Below are 12,198 nucleotides of genomic sequence, written 5' to 3' on the forward strand. Positions count from 1 at the left end.
TACGGTTTATGACATTTTTTGGATAGGCCATTGATTTTATGATATTTTATGCCAACTGCTATGTAAATATTGTCATATTTAAATAAATACTGGTGGTTTTTAAGTGAAAAGCATAAGCTTTTTGCAATTTGGTGCTGTTTGGATGAGGATTGTGAATTTTCTTGCATGCTTACAATGCCTATGAAAACAGATTAACTGATGCAGACCCAGTGGCATATGTGTTGCATTTACTAAGGCCAATGCAAGTGTTTTGTTAACATTTTTATTGTTTGTGGCCCTGAAAAAGACCATTTAGGTAACCAAATATGGTTACTAATATGAAATTGGCCAGCCTTTATTGCTTATCACCAGGCGGCATTGCTTTGGCATAGACTGTATAAGCCTTTTTTGCATGGATCTTGGGTGACAATGTGGTGCCTTAAAAAGACTTTGGTTATATGAATAAAAATTATGCATCTCAATCTGACTACAGAAATTTTCATCAAAGTACTAATTTTGCGTGGTTTCTATGAGTGAAAAGCTGATTAAACATGTGTAAATACAGTTTAAAACTGAAAAAGCGCAGGACTTTTTCACACAGCTGTTATCTATCTATCTATCCTCCCTCATCTATCTAGGATCTGCCTGTCTGTCTCTCTCTCCATCCATCTATCCATCCATCATCTATCCATCCATCATCTATCTATCTACATCTATCTACATCTATCTATCATCTATCTATCTATCTATCTATCTATCTATCTATCTATCTATCTATCTATCATCTATCTATCTATCTATCTATCTATCTATCTATCTATCTATCTATCTATCTATCTATCTATCTATCCTACCTCATCTATTTAGGATCTGTCTGTCTATCTGTATCTATCAGTCCACCCATCCATCTATCAACATTTCTATCAATCTATTTATCTGGTAGGCCAAAGTGGTATTCTCTCGGTGCATGAAAACAGGAAATTATTTTCCAATGATTCATGACAGAAATGCAACAGCCAGATGGAAAATCAAAAGCTCAGCATGGATTCTTGGCAGCCAAACCAAAAGTCACCTTATCAGCATATAAATTTAACAAATGAGTAAGAAACAAAGGTACAGCCAGGCAGCAAAGAAACAGGTTAAACCAACACTACCAACACTAAAAAAAAAAATTACTTACAGGCAAGCCTTCCCCAGAAATGGCTGTAAAGAGATAAAAAGAAAAGAGAGAGAAAAGGAATAAAATAAAGGGAAAGAAATCAATGAAGGTGCATGAAATGTTAGCAATCAGAAAATGGCAGCCCAGAGGTGGTAAGCAATGGGGTAGAAGCAGATAAATCAAGAGACACATGAAGCAGCTGCTTCAGCACCAACTTCTGTGCATGGAGAAGAAACATCGAAATACAGAAAAACCAGCAACTAAGAGTTTTGGTGTTTTTTTCAAATAAGGGCAGGTAATTGAGATGTTTCAGACTTTTTTTTATAAGAACAGCATTTCTCAACTTCAGCCATTTTAAGAGGGGTGGATTTTAACTCCCAGAATTCCCTAGCCAGGCATGGCTAGCTGGGGGATTCTGGGAGTTGAAGTCCACCCCTCATAAAATGGCCAAGATTCAAAACACTGCAGTTTGAAATGAGGCCCCGCTTGCTCGCTATCAGGCAGAGATAATTGTTCTAACCTTTCCCATTAAAAAATAAATAAAAATAAAGAATAAGGTGAGTCAGGGCAACCTTGTTCCTTTGGCCTTCTAAAACAGCCTTGGGACAGAGATTACAAGCCAACAGACAAAACATTTGCAATAGGATCGTCTCTGGGTTGAGGACTAGCAGCTAAATGCAAAAAAGTTCCTTTTTTAAAAAATAAATCGTTGTATAAAACACAGAGTGTCGTGTTTTTTGATGGAGGAGCCCTTCATTCACTGGTCTGGGTCTCTAAAAGGATCAACCCCCCCCTCCCCAATAAATACAAGCAATTGATTTGAGAAGGGCTCCTCGGTGGTCTCTGAGCTTGGTTGGTTTTCTTGCAGACGTTTCATGACCCAACTAGATAACATCATCAGCACTATGAGGGAGTGCCAGAAGCAAGCCACCCTTCCTATTATCACTGATGATGTTACCTAGCTGGGTCATGAAATGTCCGCAAGAAAACCAACCAAGCTCAGGACCCCTCATTTCAACTCTGAGCTACAAATAATTTCCTCAGTCAGTCATTAATCCGATGCCACTGAAATCCTTTGGGCCTAACCCAAAGGTGCTTTTTCAGGAGGCAACTGGACTTTATTTTTTCTTCTTTTGAAGCCGTTTCGCTTCTCCTCCAAGAAGCTTCTTCAGCTCTGACAGGATAATGGGGAATGCAGTCAGAACTGAAGAAGCTTCTTGGAGGAGAAGCGAAACGGCTTCAAATGAAGAAAAAACCCGGAAAGTCCCATTGCCCCCTGAAAAAGCCCCTTTGGGACAACCATGACCTGGATGACGGAGAATCTCTACAGACAATCAGGGCCTACTAGAGTCTTTTGAGAATGGGTCGTGGGCACCGTAATCAACTTACAAACGTGGACACTGATTAAAAAGGCAACATGCAAACCAAACCAACATTCTTCAATGCATGTTCAACAAAAGCGTTCAAGGAAAAAAAATGCCTCCCTGGGATTATAGGCAGTCCTCGACTTCCAACCATCTGTTTAGTGACTATTCGAAATTACAATGGTGCTGGGGGCAAAAGGGACTTCCAACCGGTTCTTGCACTTACAACGGCAAGTAGCAGCATCCCTGCGGTCATATGACCAAAATTTAAGCGCTTTAATAACTAGCCTGCAATTATGACAGAAGCAGCATCCCGGGGTTGTGTGATCGTTATTTATGACCTTCCTGGCTGACTTCTGAAAAGCTGAGTCAATGTGGTGGGGGAAAGGGAGCCAGATTTGCTTAAGGATGGCATGGTTCATTTAATGACTACCTGATTCATTTAACGACTGCAGCAACTTGCTCAGTGGCAGCAGCAATTTGCTTAACTGAGGCAAAAAGGGTCGCAAAACCAGGCGCGATCCGCCTCGGCCACCGCCTTGCTTAGCAATGGAAATTCTGGTCGCCATTGTTGTGGTTAGCCGGCAGCAAGTGCAGACAGCTGAGGAGAGCGAGGACTCGAGATGAGGGGCCAGGACCATTAGGGAGTGGACTGCTGTCTTCAGAGATTGTGGGGGCTGGCAGCAGCGATGAGGAGGTTCCCGGGGAGCCTGTGCCAAGGGCGCGTGCGCGCAGGATTGCTCGCAGGAAAGAACAGTTACAGCAGCACGGGCGACTCAGGAGTAAGGCTGCAAGATAATGGCCCCTCCTTCAAGAAGATAAAAGCCAGCTGTGAATTGGACGTTCTTTGCAGGAAGCAAAGACGTTTTGAAACTCAGCCTCGTGGACATTGCAGTATCTTAAGTTGGAATTCGAAGACTCCTGTGTTGTGAAATATTTCTTATCTGTGATTCTTGGCAGTCTCGTACAGTTTTGGCAAGGTTTGTGCTTATGAAAGTTAATTAGTTTGCAGCAGCCTTTTAACCGGGGATTTGTAAGACTCATTAAAAGGTTTCCTGTTCCCTTTGGTTATTGTTTATCTTATTGGAAAAGGATTTGAGTCAGAACAGCCGTTGAGGTTGTAAGTCGAGGACTCCCCATATTCGTGCGACATGATTTCCATGGCAGCTCAAGGGGGCTTGCCCCATCGAGATGAAGCAAGTCACACATGCACGTCCAGTGGTGCTTTGGACCGTTTCGGCCGAACTGGTAGTAAAAAAAGTCTCCCACATCAGCTGAGAGGAGGGAAAAAAAATCAGTTGAGGAGAAAGAAGAGAAAAGCGCAGGATTGGTTTTCTATCCCACCTGCCCCTGCGCTTTTCTCTTCTTTATCCTCTCAGCTTATTGGCGCTGAAGGCCTCAGCTGGTGTGGGGAAAGCTGCATGCGCGTAGGTTAGTTGCTTGCGCGTTAGATGCGCGCGCAGGTAGGATCCCACTGCTGATGGACGTGCAAGTTCGTTAGGTTCGCTAGCCGAGAACATTTGAACCCTCCAATGATACCAAGAGGAGGCCAGCAAGGAGAATCCTGCGCTGTCCAACTCGTTCAAACAAACAACGAAGCAAGACCGAACACGGCCTGCTAAGATGTCACACGAACGGGACGGGTCAGGCATGCTGGAAGTTACGACACACCATCAACCATCACCACAAAAACACAACAACCACCACCACAACAACGAAAGAAAAAAAGAACCAACTTGTGTGGGAAGTTGGATGGGGCCTTCTGGAGATAGGCAGGTATGGACCGGTAAGGCGGCCGAGGCAGCGGCATGTTCCTCAAACCTGTTCATGCGTGGTTTTTTGACGGGGTCTGGACTGGCCAGAGGGACCACGCTATTGCGCCTCATGAGCGCATGGGCTCCCTTCTTTGCATCCTAGATCGGAGCGAGAGAAAGATAAGAAAAAATAACAATAAAGGGAGAATGTGAAGAAAAACAAAAAGGGAGCAATTTTTAATTAAAAAAAAAAACCCGGGTTATCAGTTCGGCGTCATGCACTCAAAAGCGAAAAAGAGAGAGCAGGGTTTTTTTTTCCCTCAGAGGGTCGGACTAGATGACCTCGGAGGTGCTATCCAAGCCTGATGTTCTACAATTGCAGGAAAACTGGGATTTGAGAAGCCCAAGAAGAACCAGTTTTTCTAGTTTTTGCAGGCCGTCAAAGAGGATGGAAATATTTGGGGAAATGGGGAGCTTAGCAATGAAGTCTGAGGTCATTGTTTGATCCAGAGAGGGGTGTCTCACCCCGCATCCCCCACCCCCCGCAAAAAAGGAGGTGGGGTCAGGCTAAAGAGGTAGGCGGAGCCAGACTGAAATCAACGTTCAATTAAACTTGATTGTCCTTTCCCTACACAATGTGGGACGGAAACCAGCAGCTTTTTCCTAATAAAAGACTTAGCGAAGGAGTCCCCAAAATTTACTTGTGGACTTTAACTCCCAGAATTCGTCAGACAGCATAGCTGGGGTTGAAGTCGACAAGTCTTAAAGTTGCCAAGTTTGGAGACCTCTGACTTAGTGCCTGGCTTCAACAGTGAGATAAGCTGCATTAAAAATAAATTTTGAAAGGTAAACTAAATAGCCGAGGACATTGATAGTTGAGAATTGGCTGCTTTCACTGAGGAGGAAGGTACCTGGACAGCAAAGTAAAGCCACAGAAGTTCAAATATGACCACTGTCTTATCTTTTACCAACACTTTTAAAGCCTTGCATAATATCCAGTTCCTTTTATGCAAAACCCAGTTTAAATCTTGCCTTTCGGCTCAAACATTGGTTAACTGTTGAATACAGATCGTTTTAAAAGTGCACAGCCGGGCTTTAAGCCACAGAAAAAAGCCTTTGATTGAATCCATTCTTATTCCTTATTTACCAGCCACAGTGATGAAAGAATAGAATAGAACTAACAAAGTTGGAAGGGAACTTGGAGATCTTCTAGTCTAACCCCCTGCTTAGGCAGGAAACCGTATCATGTCAGACAAATGGTTATCCAATCTTTTCTTAAAACTTTCCAGTGTTGGAGCATTTACAAGTTCTGGAGGCAAGTTGTTCTACTGATTATTTGTTCTAACTGTCAAGAAATTTCTCCTTAGTTCTAGGTTGCTTCTCTCCTTGATTAGTTTCTACCCATTGCTTCTTGTCCTGCCTTTTGGTGCTTTGGAGAATAGCTTGACTCCCTCTTCTTTGTGGCAGTGCCTCAAATATTGGAAGACTGCTATCATGTCACCCCTGGTCCTTCTTTTCATCAGACTAGACATACCCAGTTCCAGCAACCGTTCTTTATATGTTTTAGCCCTTAATCCTCCCTTAATCCTCCTGGTTTCTCTTCTCTGCACTCTTTCTAGAGCAAGGGTCTTCAAACTTGGCAAGTTTAAGACTTGTGAACTTCAACTCCTAGAATTCCTGAGCTAACATGACTGGAGGAGGAATTCTGGGAGTTGAAGTCCACAAGTCTTAAAGCTGTCAAGTTTGAAGAGCCCTGTTCTAGAGTCTCAATATCTTTTTTACATCATGGCAACCCAAAACTGGATGCCATATTCCAAACGTGGCCTAACCAAGGCATGATGAGCAAAAGGGTTGTAAATAAGATCCCCACCCCTGCAGCTGGAAAAACCGACAACTGAACTGGGAATCCTTCGCAGAGCAAGAAAGGGGATCTGTTGTGGTTAGTTGGCAGCAGGTGCGGACGGCTGAAGAGACCGAGGACTCAGATGAGGGGCCAGGACCATTAGGGAATGGATTGCTGCCTCCAGAGATTGTGGGGGCTGGCAGTAGTGAAAAAGAGGTTCCCAATGAGCCTGTGCCGAGTGTGTGCGCGCGCAGGATCGCTCGCAGGAAAGAGCAGCTGCAGCAGTATGGGCGACTCGGCTGCAAGGTAATGGCCCCTCCTTCAAGAAGATAAAAGCCAGCTATGAAGCAAACGTTCTTTGCAGGAAGCAAAGACGTTTTGAAACTCAGCCTCGTGGACCTTACAGTGTCTGAAGTTGGTATTTGAAGACTCTTGTGTTGTGAAATATTTCTTATTTGTGATTCTTGGCAGTCTCGCACAGTTTTGGCGAGGTTAGTGCTTATCAAAGTTAATTAGTTTGCAGCAGCCTTTTAACCAGGGACTCGTAAGATTCATTAAAAGATTTCTGTTTCCTTTGGTTATTATTTGTTTTATTGGAAAAGGGTTTGGGTCAGAACAGGATCTGATGCTGAACTTTTGGGAATAGGTGCCTATGCTATGAGCGCATGAGGTGGGGAGGGGTAGGGAATAGCCCCTTAGAAAGCCAGCGGCACTCACCTCCGGTCTGTCCCGGTGAGTATTCACAGCTTCAACGTTCAGATAGATGGATTCCACGCGGCAACCTTGGAGAGAGAGGGAAGAAAGATGTGGCAGGGTGAGGTGCATTGTAGCACTTCAGCTGCCGCTGTTTGAATCAGATTATGAGATCAAAACAGATTCAAGGACTTGGAGGAGTTAAATGTAGCTTGAATTAAATCAGTTGGGCAAATAATTATATTTTTTAAAAAATAATTTTTATTAAAGTTTTACAATTAAAAAAACAAACACAAATCATGTTTGCATTTTTTGCAATACATTGTGGCATCGTTTTTTCCCCATCTTCCATTATTCATATCTACATTATTCATATTTACATTATATATTAACTATTATTCTTGTTATCTATCCAATTATATAGATTTTTTCCCAGACCGTATAGAATTCTCTTTTTTCTTTCTCTTGCAACTCCATAGTAAGCTTATTCATTTCCGCACAATCCATAATTTTTTTAATTAACATATTATCCGTGGGATTACCCTCTGCTTTTGGGCAATTAATTCTTAAAAGCCACGTTGAACCAGCAGGGGGTTCAAACAGCGCCCAGGAAAAAAAAGCCATTTGTCCTTCGGGAACGCTAGAGAGAAAAAGGCAAGGATATCGAAAGTGTAAGAACAGCAGCATTTTTTTTAAATGTATTTTTTAAAAATTACGGAACAGCCCTGAGAGTTTTATATGCACTGCTCTGTGATAACGCTGGTTATTTTGCCAAAAACAAAATGGGGAAAACAAATGGGGAGTGAGGCACAGGTACCATTTTCCTGGGTTAAACCAGGGGTGGGTTGTAGGGATTTGCAGGGGATCCCCTAACTGAGATTCTGCACAGTTTGAACAACCCCCAAATCCCACTCCTGGCTGGCCCCGTCCAGGAGTCCCCCCACGTGGCCCGTTTTGGATGCAGATTAAGTGCAGGGCGCGTGTGGAGGCTTGGGGAGGACGAAAAACGGGCCACCCGGAAGTTCAGGAAGGCCGGAAATGGGCCCGTTTCCAGCTTCCAGAGAGACTCCGGAGCCTGGGGAGCCCGTTTTTACTCTCCCAGAGGCTCGAGGAAAGCCTGCGGAGTCCAGGGAGTGCAAAAAAGCCCCACCCACCCCCGCCGTGGTGCAGGAGGCCGACTAGGCCACGCCCACCCAGCAACGGGGCAGAGAACCCTTTGCTAAAATTTTTTGAAGCCACCCCTGGATTAAACCATCAATGCAAATAAACTAAGCTAGGATTATGGGGTATTGATTGGGGCTTATACAATCAATGCTCAATTGATCCTTTTGCATTCTGCGGAACAGCTTGAGCCGAACCGCCTCCAATCTTATCTTAACTCCCAAGATAAAAGGGTAAACAAATGGGGCAAGGGAAGGCAGTAAACCCTCCGTTTTCCTGCTAAACAGACATGTTGTCAATGCTTCCTTTGTGGCTTGGGAGACCTTCCAAGTCAACTTTCCCATACAGACAGTCCTTGATTTGCGACCATCATTGGAGCTTGAGATTTCTGTTCGCTAAGCCAGACGGCCGTTAAGTGAACTTTGTTCCCTTTTTACAATCTTTCTTGGCACAGTTATTAAATGAATCACCGCTGTTGTTTAAGTTAGTAGCGCGGCCATGGAGTAAATCTGACTGTTCATCAGGAGGTCACCCCCCCTCCCCCAAAAGGGGGGGAACATGTGATCCCGGGATACGGCAACCATCATAAATATGAACCAGTTGCCAAGCATTTTTATTGATTTTAACGACAAACAAAAACACAAAAAACATAAAACATAACATAAAAAACATCATCATTCTTCATATATTTACAGACAGTGTATCGGTTGGTTTACCACTCCTTTTTGTGCATCCATTTCATAGTCATCATAATAATTATGTTACATAATAACTCATATTATCGATCAACAATTATATATCCTAATATCATTATTAAACAATCATTTGACTATAATTTTACTAATTCATACTTAAGTGAGATAACTGTAATTTAGTTACTTTATTTTATAACAAATCATAAAATCATACCAAGTCTATCTTAATAAAATATTCTAAAAGTGTTATCAAGACCAAGAAAAAATGTATATTCGTTATTTCCTAAATTTCTAACTATTCTATTATTATATTGTATTATCTAACCATTGATAAAAAAGATCCCAAACTTCATAAAATTGTTTATCTTCTTGTTCTCTAATTTCAAATGTCAATCTACTCATTTCAGCACATTCCAATATTTTTTTAATAATTTCTTCCTCTAATGGTATTTTCTCACTCTTCCAATTTTTAGCCAATACAATCCTAGCCGCTGTTAATACATTTACAATCAAATACTTTAGGTTTTTATTATATGTATCAGGTAAGATTCCCAATAAAAAAATATCTGGCTTCAAATCTATATGTTTCTTTGTCATTTTTTCCAACCATATGCAAATTCTAGTCCAATATTTCCTGGCCTCCTCACAAGTCCACCACATATGGTAATATGAACCAGGAATCTGGTGACATTTCCAGCACTTTTCAGATTTGTTCTTGAACATTCTTGCTATTCTTGTCGGGGGAAAATGCCACCTGTAAAACATCTTATACAAGTTTTCTTTATATGCTGTTGACATTGTCATTTTATAATTTTGAGACCACAACTTTTGCCATTTCTCTAAGTCAATCCCATATCCAAAATTCTTCCCCCAAGCAATCATCGTTTCTTTAACTTGTTCATCCTCCAATTTAATTTCCAACAAATAATTATATAATTTTTTAATCACTTTTTCATCAGTACCTGTCAAAATCCTATCTAAATCAGTCATTTTGTCATAAAATCCTTCCATTTTGGAATCTTTAAGATACCTTGAATGTATTTGCGCATATGAAAACCAATTCATCTTTATACCTTGTTCTTCTAAATTTTGCATCGTTTTAAGTTCACCCTTTTCATCTAGTAATTCCCCATATCTAACTGTTTGTTCCTTCTTATAAATTATAGGATAAGAAAAGGCTTCAATAGTTGATAACCAAACTGGAATTTTCAAATAACATTGTTTCTTAATTTTCTCCCAATTCAACCATAACGATTCCCGTATATAATGCCTTCTAAAATAACCCTGTGATTTAGTTCCCTTATACCATAGAAAAGCATGCCAACCCAATAGTAAATCATGTCCTTCTAATGCCAACAATCTAGTCTTTCTTAACGTTATCCATTCTTTAGCCCACATTAAATTTGCAGCTTGATAATACAACTCCCAATTAGGAAGGCCAAATCCTCCTCTAATTCTAGCATCCTGTAAAAGTTTTAATTTTATTCTCGCTTTTTTACCTTGCCATATATACTTCAACACAATTTTATTTAATTCTTCAAAATAGTCTTTACCTAACCTAATTGGTATTGTTTGAAACAAATTTAACATTCTAGGTAAAATATTCATCTTAATTGTTGAAATTCTACCTATCAGTGACAATTGTAACTTTTCCCATTTTTTCAGATCAGATGCTATCTGCTGCTTAAGTTTAATATAGTTATTCTCTTTCAGTGTAGTACATCTTGACGTCAAATATATCCCCAAATATTTAACTTTATTCGTAACTTGAATTTTCAATAGGTCTGTCAACTCTTCTCTTTGTCTTAATAACATGTTCTTTGTCAAAATCTTTGTTTTGTCTTTATTTATTTTCAAGCCAGCCATCTCACCATACATCTCTATCTTTTCGAATAATTTTAAAGCTGTCTCAAGAGGATCTTCCAGAATAAAGACCAAGTCGTCTGCAAAGGCTTGCAATTTAATTTCCTCCTTTTTAATTCCTTTTATATTTGTATCCTCTCTAATATTTCTATTTAACACTTCCAAAGTCAATACAAATAACAAAGGAGATAATGGACATCCTTGTCTTGTACCTTTTTTAATATTAATAGAGTCTGTAAATTCTCCATCTATCATTACTTTTGCCGTTTGCTCATAATATATGGCTTCTATTGCTTGAATAAATTTTCTAGCAAAGCCCATCTGTTCCAATAATAATAGCATAAATCTCCAATTCACGTTATCAAATGCCTTTTGGGCATCTAAGAATATCAAAGCCATTTGTTTTTCAGGATGCGCCTCGTAATATTCCAATGTATCCAGGATTATCCTCATATTGTCTTTAATTTGTCTCTTTGGTAAAAATCCATTCTGATCAGGGTGAATAAAATTATTTAAATATTTTTTAAGCCTCTCTGCCAAGATTGAAGCAAAGATTTTGTAATCTGCATTCAATAAGGAAATAGGTCTATAGTTCTTAATTTGTAATGGGTCAACCCCTTCTTTTGGGATAAGTGTAATATAAGCTTCTGACCATGTTTTAGGTATTTTCTTATTTACCATAACTTCATTCATGACTTCTAATAGTGGAATGCTCAGCGATTCTTGTAGTGTTCTATAAAATTCTGCCGGGAGACCATCTGGTCCTGGTGCTTTTCCATTGTTCTGTCTGTTGAGTGCTTCAGTTAATTCCATCATTGTTATAGCACTTTCTAACATTTCCCCAGTTTCATCAGGTATCTTAGGTAGGTTAGCATTTTGTAAATACTGTTTGATTTTTTCCTCATCAAGATCCTCCTGTTTATATAATTGTCCATAAAAATCTCGAATGATTGCTTTTTTCTCTTTATTACCATAGGTCAAGCATCCGAATTTTGATCAGCTGACCATGGGGCAATGGTCGTAAGTGTGGAAAACGGTCACAAGTTACTTTTTTTTTCCAGTGCTTTTGGAACCGTGGTCACAAAACAAACGGTTGTTAAGGAGCGTCTGTAACCACACCAACTGCCTTGCCTGCCTGATTTTAGCCAAGCTGAGTGTGTTGTGTGAACCCAGCCGCTCTGTAATGAAATTTATTTGCTCACCGTAAGCTACAGGACTCAGCTTCAGGACTGTGTGGAGAGGGCATTTCAGGTAGGGCATTTCTTCTGAAAGGGGAAAAAAAAAAAAAAGAAATAAAGGATTAGAAATGCATTCATGCTACACCTGGTCACAAATGGTACCCCCAAATCCTGCTTTTTCACACTCCCTTTTAATCCAGCCCTTTTCAAACTTCAACTCCCACAATTCAGAATGGTGCCCGGGGAATTCTGGGAGTTGAAATTGTCCCGTTTGGGGAGTGGAGGGGAGAAACCCACTTCAAATCCCAAAGGTTTTTCAGGAGCTGAAGAAGCTTCTTGGATGAGAAGCAAAACGTCTTCAAAAGAAGGAAAAAGCAAGAAAGTCCAGTTTGCCTCCTGAAAAAAAGCACCTTTGGGGACAATCCTGACCTGGGATGACTGAGGATCTCTACAGACTTTTAGCTATACAATTTGGGATGGACACCCTGTGAATGATGTGGGAGGAGGAA

General features: G+C 40.7%; 1 protein-coding gene across 6 annotated transcripts in view; it reads right to left on the reverse strand.

Annotated features, from left to right (window-relative positions):
* The window catches only part of PFKFB3 (6-phosphofructo-2-kinase/fructose-2,6-biphosphatase 3), an 83,133-nt gene that overhangs the window by 3,679 nt on the left and 67,256 nt on the right, over window positions 1-12,198 (reverse strand). For 2 of the 6 annotated variants that reach the window (XM_087968891.1, XM_026683964.2), the window contains exons 12-15: window positions 11,714-11,776; window positions 6,817-6,881; window positions 4,239-4,415; window positions 1,160-1,182 (exon numbers count right to left, since the gene is read on the reverse strand). In XM_087968891.1, the coding sequence (XP_087825017.1) occupies window positions 1,160-1,182; window positions 4,239-4,415; window positions 6,817-6,881; window positions 11,714-11,776 (328 nt within the window). Of the gene's footprint in view, window positions 1-1,155; window positions 1,183-4,238; window positions 4,416-6,816; window positions 6,882-11,713; window positions 11,777-12,198 lie in introns of those variants that run through there. The other 4 variants (XM_087968893.1, XM_087968894.1, XM_087968892.1 and 1 more) reach the window with 2 other exon arrangements.

This window comes from Notechis scutatus, chromosome 6 (genome assembly GCF_049901735.1).
Source record: "Notechis scutatus isolate UNSWTSFEM ecotype Mainland chromosome 6, rNotScu1.2, whole genome shotgun sequence".
Taxonomy (NCBI): domain Eukaryota; kingdom Metazoa; phylum Chordata; class Lepidosauria; order Squamata; family Elapidae; genus Notechis; species Notechis scutatus.